This window comes from Sardina pilchardus, chromosome 4 (assembly GCF_963854185.1).
Source record: "Sardina pilchardus chromosome 4, fSarPil1.1, whole genome shotgun sequence".
Lineage (NCBI taxonomy): Eukaryota > Metazoa > Chordata > Actinopteri > Clupeiformes > Clupeidae > Sardina > Sardina pilchardus.
In genome coordinates, this window is record NC_084997.1 from 22983535 (window position 1) to 23004357 (window position 20823).

The 20823-nt window shown below is 46.0% G+C and overlaps 1 protein-coding gene across 1 annotated transcript in view; it reads right to left on the minus strand.

Moving 5' to 3' along the window:
- Nucleotides 1–623: 623 nt before the first annotated feature.
- The window catches only part of epha3 (eph receptor A3), an 85648-nt gene continuing 65448 nt past the window's right edge, over nt 624–20823 (minus strand). Inside the window, exons 12-17 of the mRNA XM_062534661.1 lie at nt 17972–18033; nt 15017–15226; nt 12840–12989; nt 11924–12117; nt 8085–8237; nt 624–3341 (exon numbers count right to left, since the gene is read on the minus strand). Of these exons, the coding sequence (XP_062390645.1) occupies nt 3242–3341; nt 8085–8237; nt 11924–12117; nt 12840–12989; nt 15017–15226; nt 17972–18033 (869 nt within the window). The 3' untranslated portion in view covers nt 624–3241. The remainder of the gene's footprint in view (nt 3342–8084; nt 8238–11923; nt 12118–12839; nt 12990–15016; nt 15227–17971; nt 18034–20823) is intronic.

Below are 20823 nucleotides of genomic sequence, written 5' to 3' on the forward strand. Positions count from 1 at the left end.
ATACATAGTTGACTAAAAAGTGGTGGGGAAAAGTAAAGAAAAGCACGTATAGGTTAGTTGCTGATGCTGTGGTGGGCATAATACTGTGTGCAACAGCAATAACAATTTTCAATCTCAGACTGTATTTTCAATCTCAGACTGTTTTTTTTTTGTCAGATAAGGACTATCCGTATACCTCTTCCAGCAGAGCAAACTTAGAAGGACCTACACTACAGCAAGGCAACATCCTCATATGTCTGCTTCATGGATCCTTGCTATGTGAACACGTGCAGTTCTTCCCTTTCACCTCCCCGACAACAGCAAGCGGTGGGGCCTTTCATGTGGGTCACAGCTTAAAAGTGCACTCTGCTCTGGCTGAGGCCGTGAATGCAGCACCTTAGGGAACCTCAGCACCTCAGGGGAGCGCACGGCTGCTGTTTAGATGGGGAATGACACCGACTGCATAAGGCAGAGGTGGATAATAGGTTTACGAGGGTCACGGCAGGAAAATACTCAGCCCTCCCTACATGGATCTATCTGCTCAGACCTGGTGCATGGTTTCTTTTTTTTTTAAAAGAAAGAAAAAAAAAATCAAGTGATTATCAGTAGTCTGAAATAAAACCCAGGAGACACATTTCTCAGAATTCTTTCTTTAGAAAATATTTTGAGAATGTTTATTATAAAAATATAAATGTTTCCACTACAAATCACTTTACATTAGTAGACAAGGCCATCTACATTTGCACTCCCCACACACCCAAGCACACACGGACCTAATGAAAGAGGAGAGGACAGTGGGGGGAGGAAAACAGTATTGCTCTTTTAAAACACCATGTCTATAAAGTAAATACAAAACACTAATATCATCGTCATAACTTACTGTATGCAACAAACAAAACATTCCAAAAAAAGAATTTGCACTGTAGAGTGTATGTTAACAAATAAATAGGTAATTATAGTCGCTTTTTTTTTTAAACTGTAAAAAACAAATATAAAATAACATATCACACAAATGATTTTATTTACGTAAATGTTGCACACATATTTCATTGATCTTTTATACATACAAACATTTGTACAATGGGATGGCCAGGAAAAGGACTGTATCCCTAGGTTCACTGTTGCTATTATTACAAGGTCCTGTTTACATATATACATGCTAACAGTAGGGAGAGCAGCAACATTTACAGGCAGGTGGGAAGAAGGGACGGAGGAAGACTTGAGATGTTCACCTAAAGTGGGAAGTGGGAAGTGGGAAGTGGGAAGATGGGGGGGAAGGATTGCACTGCTTTCCAGGCTGCCATTCTTTCCCACTTGGACAGTTCACACATTTTTTTCTGATGCACATAAAATGTGACTTGCAGATACCGGTATGCTAATGGTAGAGTCAAGACTACATGTTACCCTCTGCTTCAAATGTCGGATCCCTGCAATGCAAACCGGACCAAGCTGGACAGGACATTACACGCTCTCGAGCAGTGGGCTGCAAGGTGCACTTTATCTCTGCATCCTCTGTCTTTCTTTTTCACTCTCTACCCTGCCTACTCATTCCGTTCTTTGTTTAGCTATCTCAGATTACAGTAATTTCCTGTGTATTAGCCGCATTGCAATAAGCCACACGACAGTGTTTTATGCAAGAAAGAAAACCATATTAATACCATATTAATTTCCCCCCGTGTATTAACCTCAAAACTGAAGAAATGTTGCAAAATGAATGTATACACCACGGCTAATAGTGGGGAAATTACAGTAATGAGGAACGTGCATCCTGAGATTCTGCACTAGCCACCCAGTCCACTGGAAGTGCTGTTTGTTGATCTCTGTAGATCTCCGTAGAAGCCCTGATCAAGACATATTCATAGGAAAGTATGAGAGGGTCATGTCCTCTACTTAGCTATTCACATTATCAATAAAAACTAATGCTTCCATTTAAAGTGACACTGCCAGCAAGAAATACAAAGTTCTCTCAGTAAATTCACTCCTTGCTTACGACGGAAAATTAACTTATCATTTGTAAACGTTTTATTATGTCATCTGGCAATATGCATGTAGTGTAGTGTAAATAGAATATGATACTATGTATCTAGTTATTAATTCATAAAATTCATTTTAAGTCAGTGGATAAGACTTTCTAAATGGACAATTTTTCAAGTTTCTTCTTTTTTTTTTAAACAGGTGATTCCTCAAAGCAAAGATAACTATGACATGACTGAGATTCAGCCAAATACGCCACAGTAGCCAGATTCACTATGTTGGGTTCAGTCATTGGAAGACTGTTCTGAAGATCATTAACACCACTCCCTCTCTTGTCAAGCCTTTTCAATCCTTATGACAGCAACTTTCAAGCAAACAATTTTAGTGCTAGACCTTTAAAAAAGCAAAACAATGCTCTGAAATGCATATTGCCTTATTTGACAATCCCATGTACTCATATTGACAGCCTTAGTGGATAAATATTGCTTGGAATATGCCTAGTTAGCATTTAACAAGGCCTGAAGGGCCTCTTTCTTGCTAACGAGAGAATTCTCTTGGTCTTCCCCAAACCAAACCTTCCGAAAGTCAAAAGGTCGCACTCAGTGGTAAAGTGAGGAGGCTGGACACAGACACACAGTCCTTTCTAGACGGGGAAGAAGCGAAGAAACAGCTGACAAAATCCCCCTCGGGTTTCTCTCTCTCCGAACCCGATTAATAATTCCATCAGGAGTTTGCTGAACTGGTGCATTTTTGATTACTAAAGGCATTTAAACAACTCCTAATGTAGAGTCTTTTTTTTTTTTTTTTTTTTTTTTAAATCCGTACCTACTCAAGAGAAGACAGCTGGACAGGTCGATGGCTCCATCAGCTCCATCCTGTCCTACAAACAGGGCTTCTGCTGTCTGGTTCCACCATGTTGCAGGCGTAATGGTGGCAGAGGTGCAGACCAGGAAGCCATCGGCCCAAAGCACCAGCTCAGTTACAGCTTACTTGCAGCTGTCACGTACAGATCTCGCACCCTCCCTTGGGCCTCAGCAATAAGGCAATACATCATTGGTAGGGATCTTGGGGTGTTCAGGCTCTGACTGAGCACCACTTGTCCCTCGGATCTCTCTCTCTCTCTCTTTCTCTCCCTCCCTCCAGGGAGTGAGCCCTGAACTGCAGATACCCTAATCGTCCTGTACCTACAGTACTTCCTCCTGTTATATGCTATTGTTTGTCATTGTTTTTTGTTTCAATGCAGAATTCTTGTCTCTTAAAGCCAAAAGCAGTTATATTGTCCTGCCGTTTACACGGGAACCGGGCCATTCTTTGTGTGTGCTTCAAGTGCTTGGATACTGCTCACAATCTTCGGTCCAACAATCGTCACACCAACCTTCTTGAAATCCCTGAAAACAGCAGAGAGAGAGAGAGAAAGAGAGAGAGGGAGAGAGAGAGAGAGTGTAAGTGGTACTGTCCTTACTGAGTAACACACGACGACAGTAGTGACATGCCCTCAGTCCTCAGTGCCGTTTCACCTGCTTCATCCTCACTCAACACAGCTGCATCAGTCACAGGTGTTTGGGGTGTGGTCTACGGTTTACAGAAATCTCACCTAATGCACAGAGCACTTCTATGGGTGTATGTAGAATGTGTAGCGTGTAATGTGTAATGTGTAGAATGTGTAGTGTGTAATGTGTAATGTTTAGAATGTGTAGTGTGTAATGTGTAATGTTTAGAATGTGTAGTGTCGAATGGAAAATAACAAAAATGTATCTGGTCACCTGGAGGGCACTAGAGAGTAATGCTTATGCTGTAGCTCCCTTAAAATGTGTTGTGGTTTCCTGGGTAAACATCTTTCATAACAAACATTAATTCCACTTCATCTGAAATATGTATGCGGTCGCACTGCTAATGCTGTGGTTGGGTAGAAGAACTGGGTGGAATAGCACTGATGACTGTGCACGAAAAACAAACCAAACTCTCAGTCAAGAATTTGCTTAATTAGTTCCATGCAATGGTTGACAAGAGCCTCAATTATTTACAGCGGAGTATCCATTATCTAGACATACTGTACATTTGGATTAGAAAATCACTTCGTCACAAGCATTCAGAGAAGCCAGACAAATAACAAGATCAACAAAATTAGTATGACCCACATTGCCATATTGAAACTGCAATTACTATGAAAAGCACAATGGGACCTTCTGGAGAATAGAAGAGCAATTAGTACAAGCAGACCTGCGGTTGGTTAGGACAAGCACACAGCTCACAATGCACGCCATGAGTAATGCTCAGCTGACAGGTGACTGTCGGAGAGAGAGAGGTCATCTAAGCACCCACAAATGCAAGCATGACGGCTTTTTAGGAAAAGAACACACAGCAGTGAACCACACAAAGCGAAACCCACCCACCATCCGGTCTTTAGGGTTAAAGTGTCGTGATTCCCATGGACGGCTCCCACTCAGGACAAGTAGCAGCCGGCCTGACTTCTGCCATACAGATTCTACAGACAGAGCAACACCGTTCAAGTCGGTAACAAGACGTCAACACTGAATTTGAATAGCTGAACTGAGGAGGAGTTGGGCAATTTTCTCAGACCTTTTGGACCTATTTGTGAAACGTTTTTACCCAATTACCCCAACACACTGTTTTTGCAGCTGCTCAACGCTATACAGTACACTGAAACATTTTCAGAGACAAAGAAACTTCAGATGAATAAGTGGAGAATAATCGCGGCGTGATGCACTTTGGAGGAGGCTGCAATTTAACAGTTCATGTTAAAACTCCACTACAGCGACGGAACACAGCTGAGGAAGTGAACAGAGAGTACAGTAATGAAGGCTGTTGGGGTAGACAGCCAAACCACATTATCACAACAAAAAGAGCATGATGTGGCTAGCAGAGAGAAGGGAAGTGAGAGGACAAGGCCAGTAACCCACCCTGAGCCCATCAGATTTTGCTGGTGGGGGAACTCCTACACTCCGTCTCCCAGAGTGAGAATACTCGCATGAATGTTCTGTTTGCCTCATGTCTAACCAGAGAATAAACTAAAACGGGAACGGCACTCAAAAGGCCTTCGGAGCTGGGAACGCCGCTTGGAAGAGGTGCGGTGGAGGAGGACCACAGAGGAGGTCCGAGAGGAAAGTCATCCCAGTTCTCAGCACCGCTCAGGGCCACAGGTGACTCACAAAGTCTTGTGGCAAATGGCATATTACAGATTGGAACGCTAATAGAGTCAGACAGCAGTGACTAGATGATGACCTCATGTTCCGTCTAAGATCTAAAATCTAATCTAGCATCTTCACTTCCAGTAAATAGTTGCTACAACGGTACTCTCTAGTGGCACTTGGGAGTTGATATTGACTCACTTAGAACATTTTTCACCAATGACTCCCAACAGTCTGGCATGGAATATGCAGTATATAGAATATACACTGCATAAAAATATATCAATATACAGTATTATATACAGTATATATACTGTATATATATATACATATATTTGTATTTTTTTTTATGTGTGTGTGTGTGTGTGTGTGTGTGTGTGTGTGTGTGTGTGTGTGCACGCGCGTGCACTTTTCTCCCCATGCCAGACTATATACTGTATATTCCATGGCAGACATACAGTATATCAGACCCACATTTCTGGTGATAACATTGTGTGATGAACTCTTCTACTCTTGTCATTTTCCATTTGATTTGAGTCAGCAGTATGTGTGATACCAGGAGGCCATGTGCCCAACTCAGCAGAGAGAAACAAGTGGATTATTAATTAGCTGCGGCCACTCCATTTCTGCTGCTGCATGCAGGTGGAACTCAATTAAGTATGCAGCTCAGACGCATCACGTTAACGTTTGCAAACGTTTTGTAATTGTCAACAGTGCTATGCATGTTGCTCTCTAAAAGCCTCATTATCTGAGTTACATAGTGACCAGCAAGTGTTTTATATAGTGAAATATGCCCTTTTTTAATCTAATGAAACGCGAGCATTCCTTCTTTGTTTTGACTGTTCAGTCTGAACGGCAAGGGAGAGTGAGGAATGCCGTCACGCTTTTCGGTTTTGGTACACATTTCACTATATTCTCAATTAATATTGCAGCGCAAAATCATTAGGCATTAACATGAGAGGGCATACAGTATATGACAACACCATAAGTGGGTAAATTGCCACATTGGATTATTACGCAAACACATAGGCTACTTTTGTGAACATACAGCTTTGAAAGAAAAGAGACCACTGCACATTTTCCTGATGTCATCTATAGTATGGTTGCTGAGTGACATTTGAAAGAGTTGACAGTCATATCCAAATTTGCAATGTCATTCAGCAACCATAGGATGACATTAGAAAAAAATGCCGTGGTCTCTTAATATTTTCCAGAGCAGTAGATTAAAATCTATTTTATATGTAAAAATAAACTATCTGCCAGTATTCAGTCAGAATTCAAAATTCTGGCAAAACATAAACGGTCTCTCCTCAGGTAGAACAGATGCAGCATGGGCCATTTGTATCATCTCACACATTAAGCCCAAGTATACTTTGGCTGGCTCTATGAATACAGTTCTACACAAACCTTTTTTCTCATCTAACAATAAGCAGTTTGTATGCTTAATGTAACATAATATTCAGTTGCCCTCTTTTTCTTTCTCAAACCTGTCGTAGATACTTTCTTCTCTTAAAAGTGTAAATACCAAAAACTACAAAAAGTGTTATCACATGAAATCTAGTGTGACATAGTTTTACTTTGGAAGGGGCAGAACAGTAAATTTGTGCTAAACTCAGTTTTGGGAAACCTTGACTAAAGGTAAATAAGATGTTGACTCAGAGGCTTGTGTCACACAATGTACCTATTTCATTTCTGAGATTACGCCCCTTGTCTCCGGTGTGACAACTTCCCCCAACCCCCCCCCCCCCCCCCCCCCCCCGCCCCAAACCTCACTCACGAGGCAGCTCAGTCATCACAGAGAGCCATCCCATGCTCTCTAAAAAATGCTGCCATGAGCAGATGAAACAGCCTTACATCTGGGTCATGGGTGAGGGAAAGCATTTTATGCGCTATTTGCATTTCATTATTTACACTGACGTTGGAAGGAAACGGACACTCAAAGAATGACTAATTGCTGCCTTGTCCAGTGTTTGTCTACTTGGTCACGCAGGTTCAGGACTGTGCAGAAACAGACTATGCTATGAGACTAGGGCCTTTGATCATGCTGATTAGCTGATGTCTAATTATTTACTCTGTCAAATACTGCATCCACTGAAGGAGCCGGCGTACCTCTAGGGATGCTAACCAAACTAGGAAGTTGTCCCTCCAGGGCAGCTACCATACGTCTTTTCCCACAGAGCCAGTCAAGATACCAATGAGTAGCACCACAAAGCCTTTTGTTTTCAGTGAGATGTTTGATTTAATCTCCTCAACTACTGAATGTGCAATTACAGTGTTTCCCAGGCCACCGATTCTGTCAGACCTGTCAGATCTTGTACACTCTACTTGTTGGTTTCACTGCACATATTTTAAGCAAATGACAACAAAATAGAAACATGTGTACAGTGTACGAACAATTCCAGTAAGCTGTAGCTATTGGCCATGACTTGGACCACACGTGGATGCATTTATGAATGCATTACCCTTCAAGCTGAGTGGATGCAGCAGCAGTGACATCTTCAAAGCAGCAGAAGACTTTTTGTTGTGGACTTATATAATGTGACATCTTTATATCGCGGCATTGTGGTTGTTTTGTGAATGTTTACGCTAATGCGCATTGGCACTATTCTTAATAGCGCTAGCTTCAAGATGGCATCTGGTGTCATGCTACGTTACGTGAACTCCATTCTCCTCTGGCGTGAATCCTTAAGTGGCTATTCCCGCATGCATGCTGTATGTAATATCTCGTTTGTTTCAAACATTTGTCATGGGTTTGCGCCATTCACAGCCAATTCGATTTGGACTTTTTTTTTTCTTTGACTTGTGTGCCAAACAAATCTCTGAACATGAATTTGGATGTTTCAGCAGAAGAAGAAGAAGAAGAAGAAGAAGAAAAAAAACACAAAACACATTATGCGTAATTTTTCATGTGGAAACTATTCCCTGATCGTTACAATATGAAAAACTGCTGAGGTCAGGAAAGGAAGAAAATGGTTCTCTTACTCTGTGGAGGTCTTGGCTAAGGTGTCGCACGAGCTGTAGCTGACCCCAGAAAAGGCCTCCTTGCAGGGGAGAGTCTGAACAGTCTCCAGCCAGTCACCCATGGTCCGAAACGTGATGTCTGTGTTGTTCCGATCCAAGAGGAGGTTTGCAGGTCTGGCAGTTGAGCAGAGGGAAGAAAGAAAGAATAAGTTGAAGAGTGTAAGACTTGTAAGAGGTCATCTAAGAAAGAATTCCAAGACACTTGAAGTCATACATTGACTTGCAACCCTTTTCAATAGGAAAAAGTCACATTCTTAAGTGCACTGCTATTTAATGATAACAGTCAGGAAAATAACAATGTCAACAACAGCAAAGCACTATGCATCTTATATGTGTACATACTGTACCTGCTCGCTCTCTCTCTCTCTGTCTCTCTCTCTCTCTGTCTCTCTCTCTCTCTCTCTCTCTCTCTCTCTCACACACACACACACACACACACACACACACACACACACACACTTCATTTAAGCCCAATGAAGGCACCCCCAATCTAAAGAAGATGTATCCTGTTGGTCTGCAATTCACATCAGGTGCAAAAAACCCCCCCAAAAAAATGCCATTTTTAGGAAACAAGCTCATAAACGTGCATGCAGCAGAAAGAGAAAGCACTGGAGGCCTAGAATCTGATCTGCTGGTCGTCCCACAGGCTCTCTACGAGGAAATACCTGCGGAGAAGAGGGACTCTCCATAAACTGTTTCTTTTGCGCAGTGTTATGGCAAGCATTCCCAAGTGAAAGTCACCAGAGACCAGACATGTTTATTTTCATGTCCAGACATCTCTGACCGTTGGTGATGATTTCCCAATATGCCGTTCTCATTGTTTATCAGAGAATCGGTCCATTCGTGAGGTCATATCAGGAACGACTATTAATCTCTCAATACGAGAGATTAACATCACAATTAACAGTTTAAAGTACTAGTGCCTAAATAATAATCATAATAATAATAAAAAAAATCCTATAATACTTTATCCTGTGACACTAAACACAGACATGTACAAACCACAACGCTCATTAATCTATCTACAAATGAGATATTACAAAGTATGCAATGTAATTGTATATAACTGCATCATTCTTTATTATTTAGTGATGAAAGAAAAATCTGACAAGAAACGACCAGAGGGAGAGGCTGACCTCTCACTGCGGCTACCTCGGTACATTCCATTCACAGGTAATGCCCTGTATCTTGTTGATTCGATCAGCTTGACTTTTATATCACAATGATGGGCGGGAGAGTTTTCTACTACTGTTTTAAAAGGCTCCAGGCAAAACAAGAGGAACCCACCACTACATATGTAATGTCGGGGCCAGGAACTCGAACACCTGATGAAAAACCAAGGGAATAGAATGTAGGAAATGAGATTATGATCCCCCATGGAGACGGCTAAATTTAACTCCGTAAATAAGCAAATTATAATGCCAGGAAATCCATCCCCCCTTAAGCCGCATGTTTCCAGGGATGACATTTTTGGAATTGAGATCTCGAACGAGAACAAAACTGGACTGTGCCTCCCGTAAACAATACGATTGTATCCAGACCTGTGTCCGATAGCACAGGTGATATCATATTGCGTTCTCCTGCCGTCAGACTTCCTGCTGCTGACACAGACAGCCGGAATAAGAGAGTCGACTCAAATGAACTGACGTGATTCGGCACATCAGAGCAGCAGAGCTCCCTTGAGGAGAAATGTATATTAAATCTAAAAGAAGTACGCTAGAAAAATAGCAGTGCCTAGGAGGAATACTGAGTAAGTGCCCTGGAGGCTTGGTCAACGTATCACTCTATTTCTGTGGCTTATAAACTGCAGTTGCTATTCAATTTTTTTGGCAAGAGACAACAAAGGCAATACTTAAAAACTACCTACGAGCTTTTATAGCCATTGAAGAGTTTATATGATTCACCATGAGATTTCACCTTTATTTCCAACTCTCCGAAAAAAACAACTAGACCTTTTCCAGACCATCATCTTAATATCTTCCATAGGGTATAGATGCACTGGGGTTGACCTTGTTATATTCTTTAAAAGAAAGGGTTTCTTGAGTTTGTTTTTTTGCTGCTATCTCTCATTTTGAGATGCAGCGCTGGAGTCTGGCTGAGAGAAACATGGCAGCCGGAGAGGGAGAGAGGCAGGAGATGAAATGGAGCATCTTTTGTTGTCGGCCGTGTGAGTGATATCCCAAACCGCTGTGTGCACATCGCATTTCACAGACAGTTGGGCTCTGAGAACCAAAACAACAGAGGGAAGGAAGAACTAAACACTCAGGGCCCCGTGTCTTCTTCTCTCTCTCTCTCTCTCTCTTTCTCTCTGTCTCTTTCTCTCTCTCTCTCTCTCTCTATATTTCTCTCTCTCTCCCTCCTCCTGTCTCTTCCCCACTGGTGGGATGACCTCTCCATCTCCACGACTGCATAGTATCATGTTTTTAAAGCCCTCCGGAGAGGAGAAGAGGAGAATGTAGACCCTCGTCTTCCTCACAGCAAAGACATCTGGGCAGCTTCGTCATGGACAAAAAATATGCCGGTGTGTGTGTGTGTGTGCTTGTGTGTGAGTGTGTGTATGTGTGTGTGTGTGTGTGTGTGTGTGTGTTTGTGTCTATGCGTGTGAGTCTGTGTGTGTGTGTGTGTATGTGTGTTCCGGTGCGAAGCGCAGGCTTTGCTCTGAGCTCTGAGAGAGCCTCCATGTTCCTCTCGGCACACATCTGCCTGTCACTCCGTTCCCTCTGCGCTAATGGGGCCCCAGGCTCTCTGAGGGTGCCGCTAACGCCGCCGCTCCCGCCTCCGCCTCCACCGCCGTGCTCCATTAGCGTGTTGCGGCTAACGCACGGAGCGCCGAGGAGCGCGGCGCTAGGGTGGCGTCCGGCGGCACCTTTAGCGGAGGAGCCTCTGAGAGGTCCGGGCCATAAATCACCCTCTCACCCCTCCTCCCCTCCTCCGCTCCCCTACGGCCACTCCGCGTTAAAAGCCAATCAGGAAAATTACACGCAAAACACCCTGGGACCCATTTTCACTTTCTTAAGAAATCATTACTCAACGTTATACACTCCACCGTGTCTCCATAATAACACGGGCCTTCGCTGTTACAAAGTGTGGACGTCGTCGACACAACAGAAGTGGGGCAAAACGTGTAGGTCCCACCGCGGGGGAGAAGATTTATGGCCCTAAAGAGAAGGTGTGGGAGGGGAAGGATGCAGGCCAAGTGCTGGCAAGGTGCGCGGCGCAGTAGGCTAGAAACTGGCTACCGTCGCCCTCCTTCGTGAGGACAAAACAAAATCAGTGAACTGAACTGAGCCGGCACATGCTGCACATCCTGCGTATCGGAGAAGCAGGAAGTAACAGATTGTTTACAACGACGAGCCGTACACGTCCGTGCGCAATATTGCTACAGGCTGACTTTTTTGCAAATAAACACAACCTAAAGCCGAGCCAATAATCCCAAACAAACCGGCCTGCGCAAAATGCACACGCTAATGGACTGGCTGCATGCGGGAACTTGATTAGCTGGGACCAGATGTTTGAGGATGGAGAAGTAAGTGTGTGACTGAGCGTCAAGGACAGACAATAAACGAGTCTCTGGGAAGAGGAGGGGGGGGGGGGGACTATTTCCTCTCATTAATGTGCTGGTGTGTTACTGATGAGCAGGATGTGACATGAGCGGTGTGGTGCGGGGGAGGTGCGTTGGGAACAGGATGAGGTCCACAGCCGGTTCCCTCCGGTGCTATCCGTGGGTTGGACGGCTCGGGTCTGGGTTTTGGGTCGGGTTGCTGGGGCTGGTGCAGAGCCGAGTGTAGTCAGTGACCTACCTGGAGGCGGTGTTGGCTGTGATCTTCAGACTGCTGGGATTGCGAATGAGCTTGTCCAGGATGCTGACGATCTGCTCAAACTTTGGCCGATTGTTGCGGTCCTTCTGCCAGCAGTCCAGCATCAGTTGGTAGAGTGCGGCAGGGCAGTCCATAGGCGGGGGCAGTCTGTAGCCCTCGTCCACCGCTTTGATTACCTGCAGCCCAAAACATAAACAGGAAAAGGACAAAACAAGGACTCATCATTCAGCGGGGGAATTTTGGCTTCGGCTTGGAATGTCCTTTTTAGGGAAAGTATTTGATAAATTTCCTGTCTTAGATTATTTTTCAGCTCCTCAGGGTAAATAACTGGTTCGCCTGCAGACGCTCGAAATGGAAGTGGATGAAAGCATAACACAGACACAAAGCTCTATTTTCCCCGCAGAGGCAATACAATCAATTGACTCTGGAGCAGAGCAGAACTTTCTGGCAATGTTCCCCCCCTGCCTCTAAATGCCTGATTATCAATGCTGTGGCAATCCAGTCAAAATAAACTCCCCCCAAGTCCATTACTTCTGACTGATCTGACAGCGCTGCATCAATAGAGACTCCTCTCTGGGTCACTGCAATGTTGACGACTGCATGCAAGGCTCACTCGGTCAGCTCGGCAGCATTGAGCCCGGCCCCATACCGTATCTCCTTCCCGCCTCGACACTTGCCCATTGTCCACTGTGCCTATACAGCGCTGCGGCCACTAATGGCCTGTCTTTGTGTCTGTGGCCAGTCAGGTGGCAGGCTCGCTGGAGCCGGCCATCAGCGACAGGTTGCGCCTGCCACCTGGCTCCTCCACGCCTCACTTCCTCTCACAGCAGGAAGTTCAATAGACCCCCCCCCCCCCCCCCCCCCGCCCCGCCTTGTTTGCTGACATAGCTCAACTCACATCCTGATTGGACATCTCCCAGTACGGCCTCTCTCCGTACGACATGACTTCCCACAGCACGATGCCGTAGCTCCACACGTCGCTGGCTGAGGTGAATTTGCGGTAAGCGATGGCCTCAGGTGCCGTCCACCTGATAGGGATCTTGCCGCCCTGAGAGGGGAAAAAAAGTCAGTTATAAGAAAGTTAAGGCTAGAATATTAATTATATCCACCAAGGAGGTTTGTTTGTTTATCTGTCTCTTTGCTTGTTCGCTTGTTTGTTTGTTTGTCTGTTCGCTTGTACGCAAGATAACTCAAAAAGTTCTGGATGGATTTCGATGGGATTTTCAGGGAAGGTCCAAAATGACCCAAGGAAGAAACGATTCAATTTTGGGAGTGATCCGTATTACCGTCTGGATTCAGGAGGCAGTTATGTTTTCGCTTGGCAGGGATTTGCGCTCTCTGAGTGCTATTCTAGTCGTTTCTGTAATAATCATATCATCTCTTTACAATGTAATCTTAAGTCATTCCACTGATTAACCCATTAAATTCACTCATTGAATTCATCAGGCTGCCTCAGCCTGGGTAGTGGTGCGATATACACACACCAAAACGGGCATCTCCCTTGATCCTGAGCTGGAGACTCGTACAGGGCTGCACATGTGCTGAATAAAAAGCAAAGGCCTGACATCTGCACCGTACAGGGAGTATAAATATGCATTTGCATATGTTTGTGTGCTGAAGGCTGAGGTTTGGCAGCTCATGCCAGTGGCTGTGATGAACGCCCCCCCCCAGCCCCCATCTAATCTCACCTCACCTGCCTGACCTGCCCTCTCCTGCCCACAGGCATCACAGGGAGCGCCCCCCCTGACCCCCCCCCGCACCCGTCCGCCCACCCGCCCGTCCTCCGCAGCTCATTTCATCTCCAGCCCCGGCGTTCCCGGCGTTCCCGGCGTTCCCGGCGGAGCGGGGCCCGGGCGCTTTTCCGGTGCTCTGAGCAGCGCTCTCTCTCTCCGACAGGCTGCTGGACTTACTCAAGGTTTCTCGGAGAGGCTCCGTCGTCATGCTAACAGCGGGAGGTGGAGGAGCCAAAGCTAACCGCGGCGCGGGCCAAGGCACACAACTCCTGCCCCGCTTTCTCCAAACACGCCGCCCTCGAAAAATAAACCGGCGCGTCCGCGGGGCCCTCCCCTGTGAGTGCAGACAAACAGGCCCCGAGTCTCGGGGCAGGAAGATTACGGCTAATTAATGTAAAATCTTGACATCCACGCCGCACCGACTCCTGGGGGCTTCTCGGCCGAGGGGGGGGGGTGGGTGGACGTGGGCACTGTCTGTGGGAAGTGGACAGCAACACAACATGGACAGGATGGAGTGGGATTGACCACAAGTATTTGTGTTTTATTTCGTCACACTTTCGAAATGAAATGTAGGAGGGCTTGCCCACTGATTCCCCTTGTGAAAAGTAAACAGAGCATCTAATAAAGTAAACAACTATCATGCGATGGGGACATGAGTTGAGTCCTTCATTTATCCTGGAAGTTGGATTTAGAGGAGAGTGTGTCATTCCTTTTTTTTCTTCTTCTTCTCCATGATCCTCCTGAAAGGGCCAAGCATGTTCTGAATTTATGTCCGCGCTATCTCTTTATTTATGCTCGCGGCGCGGGCTATCTACTCCTCTCCAGCACGAGCGGGGACGCTTGTTTGAAAGTGACATATGTGGCCATTAATCTCGGAGACAACAGATATTCACAGGAGAGCTGGCCTTGGGAGATAGCGGAGACACAAAGCCCATGTGTGGGCTCCCTTAGGGTCTGCCTGCAGTCCCCACCACACACACCATACACCACACACCGCACCATAGTGTAGCTGTAGGAGGAGATGAGCACTCCTCAACACTCAAGCTTCTCACAATGGAAATGTGTGAGTGGATGGAAAGACTTAGACATGTCCTGAGCTGGAGGAAAACATGGATTATCTTGTTTGTTTGGGCTTTATTTTTCTGTTTATTTTTTTTTGCTATTTGTGTAAATCTGTATACCATTGTCCTTTGGGTATGAGCTGCACTAAAATGATATGGAAGAAAAGAAGGTTGTGCTTATTGGGTGGTTTGCTTATGTATGGATGACTGAGTTACTTTTAGCAGTTTAAAACAGATTTGTCAGGGTGTTTGGTGTGGCGAAGACTGCTGTTGTTGCTCACCCTTGTTGTGTAGGCAGCCTCGGGGTCGTCCTCCAGCACCCTGGACAGGCCGAAGTCCGACACTTTACACACCAGGTTGCTGTTGACCAAGATGTTGCGGGCGGCCAGATCTCGGTGGACGTAGCCCATGTCCGAGAGGTATTTCATGCCCGAGGCGATGCCGCGCAGCATCCCCACCAGCTGGATGACGGTGAACTGCGCGTCGTGTTTCTAGCCAAAAACAGAGAAGCAGAGCAGTTGATACAGCGTGGGCCAGACAGTCACGGGCCGACTGGACATGTCAACGGAACGATCGTTAGCAAATTATCAGCGTCCCACTCAGACTTTCCAGTGACCTATACGGAATGATCTCACTCCTTTTAAAAACCTGACTGGCCGTGAGAGCCAAAACTCTTTAATGTGTTGATATGCTGATGTATGGCTTAGTTGGAATCTCAACCCTGTCACTGGAATGTCCTTAAATGGTGGGTTTTCACCTCAATCCAACCGCTCGACAAATATCTGCTTAGCAAATGGTGAGCGCAATGTGAAAGCACATACATCATCCGCAAAAACACCTAGAGCAGCATATATATGAAACAGAACGAGGAACGTATACAGAATCATGATATGTTGCCCCGGGCTATATGTTTACACCGCTAGTGTGTGCTGGGTTTGTATGCAGAGTGATGGGCAGCTGATGCCTGAAGAGGACGTGGAAGATAAACACCCCGGAGGAAGCGCTATCTCCGACGGAGACAGAAGACAGGCCGGATGAGTGAGATAGCATTGATTCTTCAGAGGACTCTGGAGAAGCGCTTCTTTCACCAAAGACAGGCAAACGGGGCAGGCTCCTTACAGGCAGCTTGTTCCATAGCTGCACTCTTTTAGCTCTCTCTGTTTTTTCTCCGTCTGTCTTTTCTCTCTCTCTCTCTCTCTCTCTCTCTCTCTCCTCTACACACTCTCCTTTACCGATGTCTTTTTGTGTGTGTGTGTGTGTGAATGAAAGCCAGTCGGGAGCTTTTGTTTATGTAGTGCATGTAAAATACTTTTTGGATTAAAATAAACAGCGGACCACCTGGAACAGAGAGGCAAAGCCTGAGCGAGTTCAAAGACTGGCTAATAATAGTGACATGAGCGGCGGCGGCTAGGAAATGCATTCAGTGAGGGATGACAGTTTGCTCTGATGGAGAGCAGGCCACTTCTCAAACCAGCAGGAAATTGCTGCAGAATACTGCATACTGTGCTCTGGGTCTTTTTTCGGGCGTTTTTTTTCTTTTCTTCTCTCCTGTGGGTGGGATGCTGTGCAGGCACATATGGAATACAGTTCAGATAGCTCGGCCCCGACAAAAAACTGAAAATCATGTTTGCTCATGTTGTTTTAATGTTATGGTATGGCTAATTTCAATAATCCAGACCCTCTATTTAACGTTAAGTGCGCCGCGTAACTCCGGGAATCTGGACTGCCGCCTTTGGGTGCACAAGTTTCTCATCAAAATGACTCATACCCTCCATTCACACGGCGATGTATGCTTTGCTTTTCTCTCTCTCCCTCCCTTCTCACTGTATGCTGCAGCGGTGTGTGAACTATCATGTGTTGAGGGTCCCGACCGTTAATCATGCTTCCAAAAAGCCGCAGATAGTGCCTGGCAGAGAGGTCCTGCGGACGGCCAAAAACGACGGAGAAACGACACGAAGCCGTGTTGAACACATGTGTCAGGTGCGCCGGCGCCAGCTAAGCCCTGATGGCGGCTCGCAGAGGTTAAGCTGACCCGCTTAATGAGCTCGTTAATGAAGCTATCAGCACTTTCCAGAGTGCCCGCGTGTCTCGCCCCGGCCCGCGCGGGCGACGACACACGCAGCCTGTTGTTTGCTTGTTTGTCTTTTTCTGCAGCGCTGGTGATTTGGTAATGGGGCGCGGCGTGTGAAGGACAGTGTGAGCCCGGGCTGTTTATCTGGCACGGCTGAGCGGAGCGGAGCGGAGAGGCGAGGAGAGGAGAGGAGAGGAGAGGAGAGGAGAGGAGAGGAGAGGAGAGGAGAGGAGAGGAGCGGAGCGGAGAGGAGAGGAGAGGAGAGGAGAGGAGAGGAGAGGAGAGGCGAGGAGAGGAGAGGAGAGGCGAGGCGAGGAGTGGAGAGGAGAGGAGAGGAGAGGAGAGGAGAGGAGAGGAGAGGAGAGGAGAGGAGAGGAGTGGAGCGGAGCGGAGAGGAGAGGAGAGGAGCGGAGAGGAGAGGAGAGGAGAGGAGAGGAGAGGAGAGGAGCGGAGCGGAGAGGAGAGGAGAGGAGAGGAGCTAGGGCTGGCAGACTGGTGGGCATGTGGCCACTCTTCAGCACCATGCTTCCGCCTGCCTGTTCGTCCTCCACGCGACAGCCTGGTGGGATTCATTTCACTCCCCCCCCCCCCCCCCCCACACTCCACACTCCCAGACCCAAGTCTGTGTTTGATAAAGGCTAGAAAAGACACAGTTACACACTGATCAAGGACTAAACACACAGCTGCTCACAAAAAAAGAGCATTGAATGAACCCAGAATAGAAGAGCTTTTTTTTCTTCCTTCAGTGGTAAAGAAATTCTGTCCTAGATGTCAGAACGAGAGAGAGAGAGAGAGAGAGTATGAGAGAGAAAAAGAGAGTGTGAGAGAGAGAGAGAGTATGAGAGAGAGAGAGTGAGAGAGAGAGAAAGAAAGGGAGAGAGGTAGAGAGGTAGAGAGAGTATGAGAGAGAGAAAGAGAGTGTGAGAGAGAGAGAGAGAGAGATCCGTGTCTGCCGTAAGACAGTCAACACGTTCGGGTGGAGGAGACAAGTCGATTAATGGCTGCGCTGCAGCCGTCAGGGTGAGAGGAGAGGAGGGGAGAGGAGGGGAGGGGAGAGAGCAGGTATTTAAAGCCTGTTAATAGGAGAGCTCACCGCTCCTGGAGCCTCGCCTCTGATCATACATAATAGAATGTCATTAGCGGAGCCGAGGGGTGTCATACTCACTCGCAGGAAGCTGTCCAAGGAACCATTCTCCATGTACTCCGTCACAATCATCACCGGCTTACCTGAGGGGAGAGAAAATTGGAGATTTATTTCCCTCTTAATCTTTTTTAGTCTAGTTATTCTTGGAATTTTTCTAAAAAGGCTCCCGTGTCTGAGGGAATAATTCACGTCGGCATCACGCCGAAATGCAACACATCAAAAATGCTTTTTTTTGAAAAAGTTTTCTCTCCTGAGATCACAGAAATGCAAATGGATCGAGATGACAATATCTCCAGCAGCACACACAAAACCATTTAAAGCAAAGAAATAAAAAAGATTCATTTCATGATTTTGCAAAAAATACTCACCTCGTCTTAAATAAATAAAATAAAATAAATGATTCCGAGTTAAAAAAAGGAAAGATTTGTGGCGCTCTGCTCAGCCTCATTTGGGAATCAGAGTCAAATCAGAGATGTGGCAGCTGGACTTTTTTAACAGGTTTACGAGGCCACTGGGCCAAGTTGGCTCTCTCTCGGCTCCGGCACATCTAAGGTAACCTCCACATGCCACAGAAGTATGCGCCGCCCTGCCCTGCCCTGCTGTGTGTGCCGTGTGTGCCTCCCACATCACGTCCGTCCGTGACCCTGACAAGAACGGCCCCCGTCATGACAACGTGCAGCGGCGGCTGCGGGGCTCTACGAGAGAGAACTTCCTCCTCCGGGGGATGAAAAGAGGAGTCCGACTGAATTTAGCGAGGCCCCCGAGGTCAGCTGTCAAGCCCCAGACAGCTTTACTCCGCCGTCACCGCGGCCTGTAGCTTACTGCTTTTATCATCTGCACCTTATTTCAATCGCCATTGATGCTCCGTGTCCACCAGAATAAACGGAGGAGGAGAGAGAGAGAGAGAAAAAAAAAAAGAAGTTCGGTCTTTAAATCAGAAGCGGCCCAGCCACTGGGCTGTATGGTCACGAGATGTTTGTCTGACAGATGGCTCTATTTCCTCTCCTTCATGCCGCACATATGAATGTATCAATGTGCATACCACACATCTGGCTCCTCATATCCTGCTCTCTAAACTGGCCTGCCGTCCACCATGATAGATGGTGTTTATAAAATACAGTACATACATACAGTCAATATGCGCTGAGTTGATGATAAAAAAAAAAAGTCGCCCAATTAATGCAACATGCCGAATCACACACACATCCTGCCCTATCTCATAGCTCGCAGACGTTATGGGGAGTGTGTTTGCCTCATGGGCCGCACTGAGTGACAAGCAAACCTGTAAGTCCTCAAGATAGAGCTGCAGAGCACTTTCCCCCCATCCATGAGAGCCATTCTCATTCCAAACACTCTTAGATAGAGTCAAACAAACCCTCTCCTGTTACAATGAGCCTTGATAAAGTGACTCCCACACATCGGGCAGACGGCTTTTATGGTTCCAGATAATAAAAATATGGCCTCCACTCCCCCCAAAACTCAAGGCCTGAGCTTTTGATCCTGGGAGCAGGCTCGTAATCAGTATCGCAGGCACAATTCCTTTTTTTTTTTTTTCGCGAAGCGGCAATTGCAGCTCTGCAAATATTTTGCCGAACACGAGGCCAAAAGCAGCAGGTTAAATGGGGTGTGAAACTCTCTGGATTATTAAGAATTAACAGGGGCGAGTTAATAAATCACCGCGCGTCAGAGGCCATGGAGGGAGACACATGCCAGCCTCCCCCCTGTCCCCCCCGTCCCCCCACACTGCCAAAACACTGGAGCCCGGGGCCTGCTTTCAATCACGCACATGTGCTCAGCCAAGCCACGCGGGCCACTCCCCTCTTCACCCAAACACTGAGGCAAGGCGCAGATACCATCGCAGCGACATGCCCACTCACATCTCCACGCACACAGAACCACAAACACACACTAACGTATACAGCGGCTCTCTCACGCACAAACATTCACAGACGCAACTCAGACAGACAGAAAAAAGAGTATACATACAAACAATCCCTAAAACGAAAAGGTAATGTCTCAAGCCCCCAGTTGTTTACAATTAACATCCATTTGCTATTTACAAGATGGATTTTGCTAAGAAAGAATTGCAAAATTAACCAGAGAAGGATCATAATTCAATTTTATGAGGAATCATATATTACATGAAAGGCACATTCTGCATTCCTCCTCTGATACTATTTGAAATGAGGCAAAACTTGACTAACTGTTGTTGGATACATTCTGTAAGACTTTGATCAGACAAAATGCTGAACATGCAGTCCAGTCTGGCAAGGAATTCTGCAAGCAATAAAAATGATTGGTACAGAGAAGGCTGGTCAAAGTTGTTTCTTTTTCGCGTAATTACAAAAAGAACATACATTCCTAATTAAAGCCACACACAAACACACACACACACGCACACGCACACGCACACGCACACGCACACGCACACGCACACGCACACACACACGCACACGCACACGCACACACACAAAACCTATACAGTACCTTGATATATTTTGAATGTCGTAATGAAATTAAGATTTAGATTCAGATTTAGATCGAAATTTAGATAACTTCTAAAATGATCTACAATAAATTGTTCTTATCGTATCACTGTCAGTAATTGCTTTGAAGACTTTAGGTTCAACAATGTTTCCTCTCAATGGGAAAGTAAAACATTCGGTTCGGTGGAATACCATGGTTCAGCTTCTTTGCTATTACTATTTACATGATAAACTATTGGAAAGACGGACATTTAATCTTTATTAAATTGCCCCTTAAGAGAAACTGAGAAATTTTTGGTAATTACGGATATCAAAATAGAGATTAAGCTGCTGAAATTTATGAGGGTGTGTAAATGCTTTTCCCTGCTATGAAAATTGGTCCTTGCC